This window comes from Apium graveolens, unplaced genomic scaffold, assembly GCF_009905375.1.
Source record: "Apium graveolens cultivar Ventura unplaced genomic scaffold, ASM990537v1 ctg4796, whole genome shotgun sequence".
Lineage (NCBI taxonomy): Eukaryota > Viridiplantae > Streptophyta > Magnoliopsida > Apiales > Apiaceae > Apium > Apium graveolens.
Window position 1 is genome coordinate 94,368 of NW_027418693.1, and position 17,043 is coordinate 111,410.

Sequence of the window (17,043 nt, forward strand, 5' to 3'; positions counted from 1 at the left end):
CAAATAATATGATTCCCGAGCCAAATGGTGGGCAACCATATTAGCAGATCGCTTGACAAAAAATAAATCTATTTTGTTTAGCCGCTGTAGCATAGAACGACATTCCTCAATAATCAAACCAAAGTAAGATTTCATGGGTATTTTACTCCGAACAGATTGCACCATTGCATAGGAGTCAAATTCCACACTGGCCTCATACCAGCCTCGCTCCATCATCCAACTCAAGGACTCTTTGAAGGCCATCGTTTCAGCCATCAACGGAAAAACCAACCGAGGGTGAAATAACGCTCGAGCTTCAACCAACTCCCCCTAGAATCTCTGGCAATCATTCCAAAACCAACACCACCCCACTCTTCAAAAACATCTGCGTCAACTGATACCTTAACTTTGTTCGATTGAGGTTTAACCCATTTAGAAGCTCCATCTCCTTCTACGTAGGGCTGAAGAGGAGTTACAAACGACCTACATTGGGTTTCAGTCCATTGTGTAAGGTACTGCCTTGCTGCAACAACTGTTTTATTAGCCGAAGATGATTTTTGATTCCAGACACGATCATTCCTTGCTCTCCAGATTACCCAGCAGAGAGTGATAATTTCCGCTTGAACCCGAGCATTGACAGAAGATAGAAGAGTGACCAGCCAAGAATTAAAGCATGAAGAAACATTAACCTGGACGCTGGGAAGCATAATGGACCAACACTGGGATGCAAATGGACATTGCACCAGTGCATGCAAAGTTGTTTCAGGTTCACCTTGGCACGGAGGGCATATAGCCTGGACTTGCACACGTTTCATCTGAAGTTGAACTAGAGTTGGCAGACAATTTGAAAGAGCACGCCAGACTAAATTCAGAGATTTTGGATGGGCCTTTATCTTCCAAAGAACCTGCCAGATTCTATCATTCTCATTAACGTTCCATGACCCCTTTTGAGACTGGAGAAACTTATAAGCTGATTTCCCAGAGTAAATACCAGAGTCCTCATGAAGCCAGAACCAAGTATCACTGTGATTCGACTCTGACAGAGGGATATCTAAAACACATGACTGATCCCTTTCATTGAAAACATCCGACAAAACTTCCATGTCCCAACTCTTTTCGTTTAGGCACATCAACGAATCCACCGTTTTGTTATGAAGAGGACTGGAGACGAAGTAATATACGGACAATCATTTGACAGGAGCCACGGTTGATCTAAAATTTGAATGCTTGTGCCATCCCCGATTCTCCAACGAGTTCCATCCCGGAGTAGCTGCTTTGCTTCGAGTAAACTTCTCCAGATAAAGCTCGGGTTATGACCTGCCGTTGCATGAAAGAAGTCTGTACCATGAAAGTACTTGGCTTTATACAGATGGGACACTAAGCTATCTGGAAAAGAAATCAAACGCCAGACTTGCTTGCCTAGCATCGCAATATTAAAATCTCGAAAGTTCCTAAAGCCCATACCTCCTGCATGTTTATGCTTCGACAGATTTTCCCAAGACATCCAAGTAATCCTGGAGTTATTTGTTTGAGAGGAATTCCACCAAAAATTTGTTAAAGTTTCCTCAATATTCCTCGTAATATCCAAAGGCAGAAGAAATACACTCATAGCATAACTGGGAAGTGTTTGAGCTACTTGCTTCACTAAATCTCCTTACCAGCTCGTGATACATGGTTAACATTCCAACTGCGGATCTTTGTATTGGCTTTGTCCTTGAGATAACCTAACATTGCAGATTTATTTCGGCCAACAATATTTGGCAATCCCAGATAAGTAGAGTGCATGCTAGCTTCATACATCTTCAAAATTTGACCAATGGGCTGTTTATTGTAATCTAGCACATTAGTGCTGTAAAAGATCGATGACTTGGACCTGTTTACCTGCTGCCCAGATGCTCTTTCATAAGTCTCCAAAATCTCTAAAACTGTCGAAACTTCAATATGATTTGCTTTACAAAATAGGTATGAGTCGTCGACAAACAACATATGAGTGACTGTGGGGGCTCGTTTACAGATTCTTACACCATGAATAAGACTATGTTCCTCACATCTCCGTAGTAAAGCTGATAAACCTTCAGCACAGATGATAAATATATATGGCGAAAGGGGGTCTCTTTGACGGATTCCACGAGTTGGAGTAATAGGACCTATTTCATATTCCCCATGATTGATAGAATAAACCACCGTGGTCACACATTGCAACAAAAGATGGACCCACCATGGCAAGAAGCCCATCTTTAGGAGAATAGCTTTAAGAAAATTCCACTCAATACGATCATAGGCCTTACTCATATCAAGCTTCAAAGCCATGTATCCGTCTTTGCCTGTTCTTTTTCCTTTCAAATAGTGCATGATCTCGTAAGAAATTATAACATTATCTGAAATTAGCCGACCCCGGATGAATGCACTTTGCGTGTTCGAAATTACATTTTCTAGCAGACCTCTCATTCTATTTGCCATCACCTTGGTTATGATTTTCATAAGCACGTTACAAAGCGCAATCGGCCTCAACTCCCCCATTGTCGTAGGGTTTCTCTTTTTTGGGATCAAAACTATATTTGTATCGTTAAGCCCTTGAGGAATCTCACCCGTAGCAAAGAAATGATTTGTTAATTGGAAAATGTCCTCTCCAACAATACCCCAATGTTTCTGAAAAAAGGCCGGAGTCATCCCATCCGGACCCGGGGCCTTCTCTGGATGCATCTGGAATAATGCACCTTGAACTTCTTCTCGAGACACCTCCTTGCTTAACCAACCATTCTGCTCATCGAAAATCGACTGTGAAATACAGTTAATAACTTCATCAAAAGCTACTGGAGCTGTAGTGAATAGCTCCATATAAAATGACTTAATAAGCTGTTGTAGACCATTCTGCCAGTCTATCCATTCTCCAGAATTATTCTTTAACTTATCAATGCGATTTACATTTTGACGTTTATTGCAAGCTGCATGAAAGTACTTCGTGTTCTTGTCTCCAGCTTTGATCCATAACTGTTTCGATCTCTGACGCCAGTAAATCTCCTTTTGATCCAGGATGAGAAATAACTGATGTTTGGTGTCTTTATATTCTTGGATCGATTGGTCGTCGCGCTTCCGTCTCAGAGATTTGAGCTTCAGATGACAGTTCTTAATTCGAGTATTGAAACTACCCGTGATCTCTTTCCCCCATATTGTGAGATGCTCTGCACATGACTTGATTTTCTGCTGCACATTCGCCTGACTGTTATCTTCCCAGTTATCCCTGACAATGATTACACATAACGGGTCTGTGAGCCAAGCATTCTCGAAACGAAATCGTTTAATTTTTCCGCCCATCTCTTTATGGTTTGGATCAAGAAATATAGCACTGTGATCTGACGGAGACCCTTCCAAGTTATATAACTTTGTCGTAGGAAATAATAGAGCCCAAGTCTGAGTGATCAGAGCACGATCTAGGCGAATTTCCAGCCATAAATCAGTACCTCTACCTCTCTCCCATGTAAAAGGGTGACCAACTAAGTCAATGTCCGACAACCCTGTAGCATCCAAAGTATCATTGAATCCATCTAGCAACCACTAGGGGTAATTAGCCCCTCCTTTCTTTTCAGTTTTTGAGCTAATATTGTTCATATCTCCAATAACGAACCACGGGAGATTTGAGTCTCTCGACAAATTCCTCAATAAATCCCAAGTACGCCTTCTCTGGCTCCTGTTTGGCTCGCCATAAAAACCTGTCAACCTCCATGAGGGTTTGTCATGTGGGATAATAACAACATCTATATGGTTGCTAGACAAACTGTGTAAGTCGACTTGATCCTGGTTATTCCAAAACAGAGTCAATCCTCCACTTCGACCTTGAGCTTCCACCATTAACAATCCCTGAAAACCCAGCTTAATTCGCACCTTCTCCATATTTGCTTTTGCACTTAGCGTTTCACACAAGAATACAAAATCGGGCCGTTGTTGACGAATTACGTCCTGTAGGAACTGTAACTTCCAAGATGGACCCATACCTTGGCAGTTCCAGCTTAATATACTCATGTGAGCGGCAGGCCTGCGACGCAACACCCGCCAAAAATCCGTTTTTTTGGTTCTGATGATCCTCATTCAGGCTGTCCTCCATGTCCTCTCCCCTGGGAGTACTGTCCATATTGTCATCTGGATTATTGTTGTCCTCCCCCACGCGTCTCCTTTTTGGAATCGTGATCACGAGTTCAGTAGAATCAGAGTTATTCTCGTCGTGAATATAGTGAAATTCCTGATTTGATGGTATCAGTTTTTGTGGAATATCCTACTCTCCATTATTTGCTCCTTGCATTTTGTTTACAGTTGGCACTAACTGTGTTGAGTTCATCTCGGTAGCAATCCCTGAAATCTCGCAAGATTTATTTACTGGTGCTAATTTTCCGGATCCTAACTTATCCCTTCCATCTGCTTCTGAGTTGTATGCCGGAGTTGCACCACCGGCGCGCAACCACTTACTGCCCATAGTGTATCAACGTCTCTTTGGATCAGCATGCATCCAAGGTCCATATGGACGTTCAATGTTCTCCCCTTGGGTTTCAAATATTTTTGCACATAATTTATCACTGTTACCAATTGCGCCACAAATAAAACAGAATGTAGGAACAACTTCGTATTTGAAATGCACCTAGCACCATTCAGTAGCGTTCTTCATAATCTTCATCCTCCGTTTTAAGGGGGAATGCAGTAGAATTGTGACACGAACTCGAAAGTACTCTCTCCAGACACCAACAAAGTTGTTTGCATCCCCTTCCACAAACTTGCCGATGTGATTCCCGATATCTGTGACAACTCGCTGTGACATGAAGCCCGTGCCTATGCCATGTAACTGAACCCAAATGTCCAGGTTGTTTATGGGCATGGTGCGAGGATCCATTCCTTCTTTCAATCTCTCAAACACCAGATGAAAACGGCCAAACATCCATGGGCTACCATCGCAAACACGTTTGATGTTGATTTCATGGTAAAACTGGAAAAGAAATCGATTAGGCTCCAATTGTTTCACATACACTCCCTTACCTGGTCTCCATAAAGAAGCCATTTTGTGTTGCATGGCTTGAAAATCAATCGTTGACTCTGTTAGAAACATCCCAACCAAGCACCAACGCGTATCGATCTCACTCAGTTCTGATGAATCTTCTGCATAAACGAGACCTTGTTTTTCATCCTCTATCGAACATCTGGCAAAGCTTTCTTCCATTTCGCGGACATCGTGCCTTTGCCCAGCCATTGATTTAGTGGATAAATGATAGTGACTAAGAGAGACAGATTCTGAAACTATGTGAAGGATAGACTAATCATTGCACGAGAGAAAACATTTATACCATGTCAATAGACAAGACTATTTATACGTTTATCCAAATATACTGTTTTAGCATTGCTGAAATGTGCTGGCTTTTTATCAAATCGAATTTTTCCAACACCCTAACTGGGTCGAATTAAATTTAGGATTTTAGATTTTTGAAACATCTCTAATCCTTACCATGATATTTCTTTCAATAATAGAAGATTAAAATTTTAAATAGAAATACCAAAATTAAAGATGTTCAAGAAATTCAAAACCTAAAATTCGATTTGATTTGTTAAAAAATCTGAAAAGTTTGCCCCATTCCTTCGAATGAGTATCACTTTTTCCTGAATATCATCCGATTCTTCCCGAAACTTAAAAAATCCTAATAAAATCCCTGATTACAAAAATCTGAAATAAAAGTACAGTTGAACCTATTTGAAAGCATGGGCTTTTTCAAAAATTCGGAAAAAAATTTATTTATCCTATATAAATATAAAAATATACAATATTTAAAACAAATTTTAGATATTGTTATATACTATTAAAAATAGAATGATATATATTTAGTTGGTTGCCAATTTGATATGTTTAATAAAATTTATTTCATTGGAATGACACCATTTGGTTCACTTTTTTTTTTTTGGCAAAGCCCTTAGGTTCACCTTGAATGGACATCTTTTTGGTGCCACTAAGAAGTAAAGCTGTACTAGTAAGATGACCCGGCTCATCAAAATCAGTTATTATTCCTTACATATCATTTGGCTTAACCTGCACAGATTTTCAGAAAAACCCTAACAATTGATTAACATTACCAAGACAATAGCTATTACATAATAAAAAAGTTTGATTTCCATAAACAAATAAAGAAAAAAAATGTTTGAAACTCCACACAGAACAATCACAATAAAGACACCCATGAAAATATAAAAAAATTATTTCGTTCAATATCTAAAGTACTCAACTAAGTTAAGACTCAGAATAAAAATTAGTATAAAAGCTTGGCGCGACCCCATCCGAAAATGAGGCTTGTTATAATAATGATTGTCAAATTTTACTAAGGAAGACTCGCGATACTTATTAAAGAAGACTCACATAACTTCTCAGAGAAGAAACTTAGTAAGGAATAATTTTTATTAAAATCCTATCTTATCCTTTCGTAACACGTGCAATCCTATCTTATCTTTTCGTAGCACGTGCAATCCTATCTTATCTTTTCGTAATATGTGTAATCTTATCATACCTTTCTGTAAGTATAAATAGGACCTTCAGTTATTGAAATCAGACACACTGAAAAACATATTGAACAATAATTCTCTCTCTTCACTTTCTAATCTCTCTCTATGCATTTATTAAGTCATACATTATCCAGTAATTCGTGATTTACAACACATTATTCACAATACGTTATCAGCACGAGTCTTTGCCAACTGAAGCTTTATTCTCGAAAGAGCTAAGACTTATTCTGACCCACGAGTCTCTGCCAACTGAAACTTTATTCTCGAAAGAGCTCCGACTTATATTGACCCACGAGTCTCTATCAACTAAAACTATTTCATAAAAGAGGTACGATTTCTTTTACTCATTTTATTCTAATTATTATTATATATTTATTTATATTACTGATTGAAATCTATAAAGATGGCTCTGCTGGCGCTGCCGTCAAGTAATAATCAAAAGTTTTCTGGCCGGCTATGCCGTCGTAACTTTTGTATAAAGTTATTATTTCTACTTGCCCGTTTAAATATTATGTGACATATTAAATCTTATTTGAGGTTGGAATAGTAGAGACAGATGAACTTACCTCACTTGAGGTGCTTCCATTACAGGGAAATAGAAGAGTGGCACCTCTTTGTGATGGTTTGCCCTGTTCAAATTGATAAGTGGCATTTTATACCACGTAGAACGTCTTATAATGGCTTGAAATGATGTCTTGAAATTAGGTATTTTGTGTATTTAATGCGTTTTTCTAGTGTTTTTGCATTTCAGTGTATAACTTGCGTATGTAGGAAGAATTCATCAGAAAGAAGCCTATGGAAGTGTGTGGCATTGGTTGTGAAAAGTTGGGGGAAGAACAAAGCAAAATCAGGAGCAGAATTCAGAATTTTCCAGAAAGTGCTTGGGCGCCCGCTCAGGATGCTGGGGCGGCCGCCTGGGAGCTTGGGCGCCCGCACAGGAATCTGGGGCGGCCGCTCAGGGACGAAAATTTTAATACTGAATTTTATAATCCTTATTCTGATGGACTTCTGAGACGGCTGGTTCTTGTGGGCTTCTCTATAAGTAGTTCTCAGAGACGTTTCACATAAGTGTGGTATCAAGCAAGGAGCAAGAAGAGAAGGAAGAAGACTGTTTAAGCACATCACAACGAAGAAGAGGAAGCATATGTTTTCTTGTGATTCTTTTATTCGTTGTATCAGTGGATGTTAGTTTTCTTTACTTTGAACCTTATTACTCTTGTGACGTACTCTGGTTTTAATAAGTATTTTTATTAGTTTATATTGTGTTTATTATCATGTTTTCATATGAACCCATGGTGATGATGAGTTCTATCATGGGCTAATCGTGATCATGGGATCATAACGGATTTACTATGGATTTCTTTAGTTAGTTGTTTAATACCTTAGTGTGTGATGATTGTATGATATCTAGCATAGGTTGTGCTTATTCGTCTTATGTGCGTCGCGAACATATAAGATAGTCTGTTAATCTCTTGTGAAGTGATGGTGGATCTTGAGATTTAGAACTTGCCATGCTAGCATAGGTTCATGTATGTGTATGCATGATTAGTGGGTAACTCTAATCGTTTTACTTGCCTTATGTAATCATAAAGAACAACTTGTGCTTAAATCATTATGTTGTCAAATTCTGTAGACATATAGGGTCTCAACATAGTTGATGCCTATTCAACTTCTATCTTGATTGTGGATGTTTGGTAGAATGGTATTAGTACAACGAAAGTTGGCTTTTATCAGTTTCGTGTTGTTCGATTAATATCATCAGTGTTACATGCTAAGGGTAATAACGATAACTATTGAATGAAGTAGTAATGCATTTATGATCTCATGTGTGTTTAATATTGTTAATTCAAGTGTCAATTAAGTGTTTAATTCTCGTAGTTAATTATAGTTAATAATTAGGTAATCAAATTTAAGTGTTATTGTCTTGACATTGAGAAGTAATTATACATTGGCGAGTAAGTGTTAATTGAACATAATTAGTCTGAGTCTCTGTGGGAATGAACTAGAATTTATTCTATATTACTTGCGAACGCGTATACTTGCGTGAATTATTAGCGCGTGTTTTCGCCCTAACAAGTTTTTGGCGCCGCTGCCGGGGACTCGGCGTATTTGTTTAGTTTATGTACTTGCCATCAGTGGTCATTAGGACTCATTGATTAAGACGTGTTACTTATTATTTCCGGTTGTGTTTCAGGTACTCTAGCGAGCATTTATTCTCGCACTCGTAAGAGAACTTTAGATACGGCTGAGGAGACAGACTCAGTTCTTGATATTCCGGAGAACATAGATTTTGAAGATTCAGATAAAGATAGTGAGCAGAAAGAACCAATAATCATGGGTGATCGTATAGTTCCAGCAGCAGATCCAACTCTTATGGACTTTTTTCGGCCTAAAATTGATGACATTCAGTCAAGCATCCTTCATCCGGCTATTCAGGCTAATACTTTTGAAATCAAGCCGGGCACTATTTAGATGGTGCATAATTCTGTTTCTTTCAAAGGTGCTGCGATTGAAGACCCCAACATGCATATCAGGAATTTTGTCGAGATCTGTAGTACTTTCAAATTTAATGGTGTGACTGATGAGGCTATCAAGCTGAGGCTTTTCCTATTTTCTATGAGTGATAAAGCTAAGGACTGGTTACATTCTGAACCAGCTGAGTCCATCACTACTTGGCAAGATCTTGCACACAAGTTTCTGGTGAAGTTCTATCCAATGGCGAAGACTGCAACTATGAGGAGTGCTCTTACTCAGTTTGTGCAACAGCCAACAGAATCTATGTGCGAAGATTGGGAGTGCTACAAGGAGATGCTGAGAAAGTGTCCACATCATGGTATGCCTGACCGGATGGTGATCACTGGTTTATATAATGGTTTGGGGGCCCAATCTTGGCCCATGCTCGATGCAGCAGCTGGAGGCGCATTGTGGGCCAAAAGCTATACTGAGGCTTATGATCTTATTAAAACTATAGCTGCAAATGAGCATCAAAATCCAACTCAAAGGATGATGCCTGGGAAGGTAGCATGTATTTTGGAAGTCGATGCAGCTACAGCTATTGCAGCGCAGCTCCAAGCTATCTTTGAAGGTCGACTTTTTAGCCAACTACGGAGTCAATCAGATAGCTATGGTATGTGAGCTTTGTGCAGGCTCTCATGCTACGGATCAGTGTTCTCTTGTGAATGAATCTATTCAGTATGTGAACAATTATCAGTGACCGCAGCAGCCTGTGCCAGCTACTTATCATCCTAACAATAGAAATCATCCCAATTTCAGCTGGAGTAATAATCATAATGTTGTTCAGCAACCATATCAGCAGCCTATCAGTAAGCAGTTTAATCCACCTGGATTCTAGCAACCACAATATTATGCTCAAAGGCAATCATATCCTCAACAAGGAGGTGCTGCTCCACCTTCTAGTGCTGATTTCGAGGAGCTCAAGCTGTTGTGCAAAAGTCAGGCTGTTTCTATCAAGACCTTGGAAAATCAAATCGGTCAATTAGCCAATGCTGTGCTCAATCGTCAACCTGGCACACTTCCCAGCGATACTGAATTGCCAGGCAGGAAGGAAGCTAAGGAGCAAGTAAAGGCTGTCACCTTAAGGTCTGGAAAAGTTGCTGATGTTGAAAAAGCGAAAGATGGAGAAGCTGAAGTTGTTGATGAAGAAGAGAAGCAAAAGGAGAAAGCGGCGGAACCAAGGAAGACTACTGTTGAACACACTCTGCCTGAGGGTAATACAGGGGAGAAACAACTCTATCCTCCACCACCTTTCCCTAAGAGATTGCAACAACAAAAATTGGATAAGCAGTTCAGTAAGTTTCTGGAGGTGTTCAAGAAACTTCACATCAACATACCTTTCACTGAGGCTCTGGAGCAAATGCCTAGTTATGCAAAATTCATGAAGAGTATTCTTTCAAGGAAGGTGAAACTGGATGACCTTGATACCATTGCTCTAACTGAAGAGTGCAGTGCTGTGCTGCAACTAAAATTACCTCTAAAGCTTAAAGATCCAGGTAGCTTCACCATTCCTTGCACCATCGGCAAGTTGTCTTTCGACAAATGCCTGTGCGATTTGGGAGCAAGCATCAATCTGATGCCATTGCCTATCTTCAAAAAGTTGAATTTGCCTGATCCAAAGCTTACCTACATGTCTCTACAATTGGCTGATCGTTCTATTACATACCCACGAGGCATCATGGAGGACGTGTTAGTAAAGGTGGATAAGCTCTTCTTCCCCGCAGACTTTGTCATTTTCAATTTCGAGGAAGATAAGAAGATTCCCATAATCTTGGGAAGACCTATCTTGGCTACAGGCCGTACCTTGATAGATGTGCAGAAAGGTGAACTTACTATGAGGGTGCGGGATCAGGATGTGACATTCAATGTATTCAAGGCGATGAAATTCCCTACAGAAGACGAGGAGTGCTTAAAGGTGGATTTGATTGATTCTGCGGTAACTTCAGAACTTGATCACATGCTAATTTCTGATGCCTTAGAAAAAGCCTTAGTGGGGGAATTTGACAGTGACGATGATGATGATAATGAGCAACTACAATATCTAAATGCTTCTCCTTGGAGGTGAAAGCTAGACATGCCATTTGAATCTCTTGGTAACACCGATCTCAAGAATGCTGAAGGAAAGCACAAACCATCTACTGAGGAAACACCTACTTTGCAGCTTAAACCATTGCCTGAACACTTGAGGTATGCTTTTTTAGGTGAGGCATCTACTCTACCTGTTATTATTGTATTTGACCTTTCAGGTAATGAGGAGGACAAGCTCTTGAGGATCTTGAGAGAATTCAAATCGGCCATCGGATAGACTATAACAGATATAAAGGGATCAACCCTTCGTACTATATGCATAAAATTCTGCTAGAGGAAGGTAGTAAGCCGACTGTTGAGCAACAGTGAAGACTTAATCCTATCATGAAAGAAGTGGTGAAGAAAGAAATTCTGAAGTGGCTGGATGCATGAATCATATATCCTATTTCTGACAGTTCTTGGGTGAGCCTCGTGCAATGTGTACCCAAGAAAGGAGGTATAACTGTGGTAGCAAATGAGAAGAACGAGCTCATCCCCACTCGAACAGTCACAGGATGGAGGGTATGCATGGATTACAGAAAGTTGAACAAATCCACGAGAAAGGATCACTTCCCTCTTCCATTTATTGATCAGATGCTTGACAGGTTGGCTGGTCATGAGTATTATTATCTTCTGGATGGCTATTCGGGTTATAATCAGATTTGCATTGCACCAGAAGATCAAGAAAAGACTACCTTGGTGAGTTCATCTACCAAGGGATTTTAAAGTTTTTGAGGGGGGAAACACAGCAACATCCCTTATGCATCTACTGTCACGAAGCTGTGTAGAGTTGTGGGAGTTCATTTGCCTTCTCACGAGCAGCTGCAGATGTCGACCGCTCCTATTGACTCAGCGACTCTGAATGCGATGCAGGAGTGGACAGGTGGAGAGCCCGAGGAGCATGGTTTGGGATATCGTCTTCCAGGCGGACGTTCGGCAGCTGGTGCTACCATTGTAATATCCGGGATATATCGTGTAATTATTTTTGCTAATAAATAATTATTGTATGTGTTCAGTATCTATTCTGTGAATTATTTGTTAAGTGTTAAATGTGTTTGGATGTTTAAAAATATTATTAATTGAGTATTTTAATTTTTATATGTCCAAAATAAAATATAGATAATTGTCATATCTAATTATTTTTATGTTGGTTTATGAATTTATAGGAATCATATGGATTTTATAAAATCTTTTTCCGGGTATTTAAAATCTATTTTATAAAAACGGGAACCAACTGACGTCAATCATTTTTACGTTTTTATAACCCAAAACTCTTCCGAGAACTCCTTCCTAACCTAATTGTAATATTCCGAGCATTTCCCATGTTTCAACTTTTTCGATCCGACGTACGGTTTGTCCTACGCGGGTCCCGACGCAACATTTTCGATACAATTTTCATTTCGGTAAATCAATAAAACTCGTATTTTCGATAAACGGGAGCTTTTTATTAAACTATCACAATTATCACCTCGTAATACGTGTAACCAGGGGTTGAGACCAAGACCGCAGTACAAATTGTACTGATTTGGATAATTATCCCGAAAACCGATACCGTTTGGATCATTTTTTTTATAAATAAACGTACCGTTTTATATCCAGAATGATCCAACGGGATACTAATTTTCCGTAAATATAAATAGCCTTTTACCGTATTTTATTTCGTATCAAAATCATTTGCAGTCAGCTAAATATATAATTTTCCAGAGGAAAACCCTAAACTCATAAACCTTTCTAAGAATCAAACAGCAAAACGAAGGTGTTATTGATCTCTGTTTTCAAAGCTTGAGTAACCAAAACGAAGGATTTGAGGAGTACTATCAGATTCTGAGCTTCATTTTACTGCAGAAACTAAGGTTATTTTTCTATATTTTTATTTATTTTTGAATTATTTTTATTAAAAATATGAATTTTTGTTCGGATGATTGTTTGTCTGATTTGATGATTGCATGTTGTAGAGCTTGTTTTCCTGATGATTTTCATATGTCATACGTCTGATTTGGAGTCCAATAACATGCTTAAAAGTGGGTTTAATTCTCGAATTTTGAAATTAGGGTTTATAACCCGTATGAATATTTTCAATTGAAATTTTGGGGCTTTTTGATTTAGGGGTTATTAGCTGTTGATTTATAGTGGATTATGTTCCTTATGAAATATGCAATCGATTGGTATATGGCTCGTTAACAGAGGATGTCTGAATCGAAGGGAGTTGTGTTTTGAAAATTTTCGAAATTCGCCGGAAACCGGCGATGTTCTTGGCCAATTTCCGGCCAAGTCTGGGGTCATATGTCAATTTTGATTGCATGAATAAGTTTCTGGTGTTGTGTAGATTAAATCTGGAGGTGATGGTGCTGGGAGGATGCCGGAGGCGAGTTCTCCGGCCACGCCCGACGTTTTCCGGCGACTGGACTGCAAAATTACAGTTTAGTCCCTGTACTTTTGAAGATGGTGAAGTTCAGTCCCTGAACTTTCCAGAGTTTTCAAAAATAGGATTCCTGTTTTAAAAATATTCAAAATCATATTTCCTATTTATTTTTATTATAAAAATTCATTTTTAATTTCTAAAAATTCCAAAAATTGTTATCTTAATTCCAAAAATTATTTTTAATTCAAAAAGAAATCTGAATTAATTAGTTAATTAATTTCAGTTAATTTTTAATTGATTAATTGGTCAATTAATTCGAAAATTAATTGATTAATTGATTTAATTAATTATTAATTGATTTTAATTAATTATTTAATTAGATTTAATTACTTAAAAATAATTTAAAAATTTTGAAAAATAGTTTCGAGCTTTAAAATATTATTTTAAATTGTTTTCAAGGCTCGATAATTATTATGAAATTATTTCAAAGCCAGAATTGGCCAGCCGAACCCTGTTTATTACACCGAAATTGATCCAACGACCCGTTTTAATTCCGAAAAATGTTTTAAAAATCATTTTAAATACCTGAAAGCTTGTTTATGACCCGAGACTTCTTTATAAATGTTATATCATTGATTATGTGACGTGTTATGTGCTATATGTGACTTGTTGGTTAACTGTCGGTATATATATTCGATGTTTACTTGTTTATTGCGTAATTTTCAATCCATTAATCGGATTTGGGTGAAACGAGGGGTAGATAGAAGTATGTTTCGAATAGAATCGTATGAGTTGAATATTGATATATGCTTATGATATGTGAGCAGAAGAGGCGAGGCGTAGAAAAGGAAAACAGGTAGTCGAGGAGTAAGACAGTGGTGATTGAAAGCGAGTGCAGTATAGTAAGCTAGTACCCGGCAAGTAATATGAACTTTCTCGAGGTATATTATAGTGAATTGATAGTACTGTTTTATATTGCAAGTGCTTTGATGCACTGAACCTAAACCCTGAATCCAGTTATTGATCTTGAACCATAAACCTTATTCTTTCTAAACCATGGATTGTTGTACATCCAGATACGAACCACAAATTTACAATACTACTCCACAAATACATACAAACTAAATATCAAACACTGAACCAGATTGCTTACACATTCAAACCATTGTATCTTATGCTTTGATAGACCAAGTTTTTGAAACCCTGAAACATTGATTCCTTTGTTATCCAATTCTTTCATTACCCAACAACCAAGCTTTGAAAATGCCCTATTGATCCTTACTAAGATTGAAGCCATTTCATTACTGAGCATCCACCGTTGTTAATGATTTTGTTCATTGCTTTATATTGTTTATTCTGTTATTATGTTAGAATTGGATTGTTTTTATAAAATTGTGGACCAGATTCGTGGTCAGACCATATAATGGTCAAGTTAGGCCAATGTGTGCCTTGGATCCAGTAGTTAGAGCAGTGCTGTGTGCTTTGCTCGGGGTTAGTGCATGACTGATCAGCAACCTAACCTTGGTTTTTAAAATGAAAATATAATATCCAATTCTAAATCATAATCCATTATTCACTTGATATCATAACCATATTCACCTGATGATCATTATTCTCAATTTTGTCATTGTGACTTGCTGAGCTAGTTAGCTCATTTGTGCGATGTTGTTTATGTTCTTTTCCAGTTAAGAAGGAACCGCTTGGTACCGAGGATCCTCGGTCCAGCGCGAGAGCTAGGGGTTCAGGTTGATCGAGTTGAGCTAGTAGGCTTCTTTTGGAATAATTTAAGTTTGTAAAAGTTTGTAATAATATTTAATACTCAGTTCTGAGTTGGAATAGTTGGGATTCAAATGTTTGTAATATAAGTAAGTGTGTTTGGCTTGTATGCATACTTTAACCTGTTGCGGTCTGTGGTAGTTGGTAAGTAGAGTCAGTGCATATTATTCTTATTATTTCTATTATTGTTATAAGCAGGTTATAAATAAGGTGTGTGTGTGTGTAGACCCCAAACTTCTGACCCGGGTTTGGAGGGCACCACAGGTTTGGTTTCAGAGCTACAGGTTATAAGTCACTGACACAAGCCTAGGTTGACGGGAATGGGTAGAGGGTTAGGATTAGAAGTAAGGAATAGAAAGATAGAATGTCGAGAGGTTGAGTGCTACAGTATAATATGTATTAGTATAATTCGGGTCGTGGTTCGAAATTCTTATATTGCGACATGATTTCAGATAGCAGCGATGGCCGACTCTTTCATCCCCGTATCAGCAGATCATTCAGAGCCTTCAGTTGGAGGACCGTCTTTAGATCTACGTCATGCTGTTCCACCAGTGCTAGCTATTTTACCTCCACCTGTGTTGCAGCCCGTACTACTGCAGGCTATTCCACCTCCAGGCATGAGGCCACCTATCAGAGGACCCCCACATGCTTATTCGGGCTTTACTGGTCATTCAGTTACAGGAGTACCTTCCAGTTCTCTTCTTATCCTGTCCCATATCATCAGTTTGAGGCTTGCCTTATGGAGCAGCGATTTCTACAGGGTCAGATTCAGGAGTTACTACATATTATGCGTACCAGAGAGGTTGGGAGTGGTGAGAGGCGACTTAGAGAGAGGCTCTAGGTGTTTCGTAGAGCAGCTGCTGTGAGGATTGCTGAGGCTACACATGAGGACATCACCCCTGATTTCCTAGTGGAGTGGGCTAAGTGGGTTCTAGAGGAGCTTGATGAGATTGGAGGTCTAGACTTGCCATGAGTCATAGATCCAGAGATGGAGATGCTGAGCAGTGTTGTTATGGTTGTGTAGTATGTACAGTAGTGTGTAGTGTGTGCCTGTAGACTTTTGGGTTGTATTTATAGACTAGCTATGCTGATTAGTGAGTAGGTTGTTGTACCCTTTTGTTTTTTTTACTTCCGAAGCGTCTTTACGCTTGTACTACCCAAAACTTTTGATCTATATATATCAGTACCTTTTCCTTTCCAGTACTGTCATTTACTTTATTGCACCTATTTTACTTTACCTTATTTATTGCACCAGTTATACCCCTGTGATACCATGTACCCTGTTTTCCATAACTGTTTATATTCTGTAAAGAAGCATGCAATTTACTTAGTTCAACTGTTACAACTGTTTTCAAAAAGAGATATTTCTGTTTTACAAAACTTTTCTTTTATGCAAAGAATTTGATTTAAAAGCTAAATAAGTTGTTTGATTAATTACAGAAAATGCCTCCCAGAAGAAATACCCGCACCAACACCCAGAATGAATAAACCAACAACAACAATAATAACAACCAAGATGATACAAACCAGAATGCAAACCCAGGACCCATAGACCCAGCAATAGCCCAGATTCTCCAAATCTTGGCCCAACAAACAGTTCACCTTGTACAACAACAACAAAGACAGACCAATCCCCAGGTAACTTTCAAAACTTTTCAGGCAGTAAACCCACCAGAATTCTAGGGTTCCTTAGAGCCGATTGAAGCAAATGTTTGGTTAAAGGAGATAGAGAAGGCATTTGCCTTAGTGAAAGTAAATGAGGAACAGAAGGTTGAGTTTGCAAGTTACTATATGAAGAATGAGGCCCCCTATTGGTG

General features: G+C 38.6%; 2 protein-coding genes across 2 annotated transcripts; both read right to left on the reverse strand.

Moving 5' to 3' along the window:
• Positions 1–254: 254 nt before the first annotated feature.
• LOC141702220 (uncharacterized) lies at positions 255–3,870 on the reverse strand. The gene is made up of 4 exons (XM_074505911.1): positions 3,690–3,870; positions 1,638–3,494; positions 1,185–1,317; positions 255–1,140 (listed from the first exon to the last, which is right to left on the reverse strand). Exons 1-4 carry the CDS (start codon positions 3,868–3,870, stop codon positions 255–257), a joined length of 3,057 nt encoding a protein of 1,018 aa, XP_074362012.1.
• Positions 3,871–4,609: 739 nt separating this feature from the next.
• On the reverse strand, positions 4,610–5,212 carry LOC141702221 (uncharacterized). The gene has a single exon (XM_074505912.1). It carries the CDS (start codon positions 5,210–5,212, stop codon positions 4,610–4,612), a length of 603 nt encoding a protein of 200 aa, XP_074362013.1.
• Between the last annotated feature and the right edge of the window lie 11,831 nt (positions 5,213–17,043).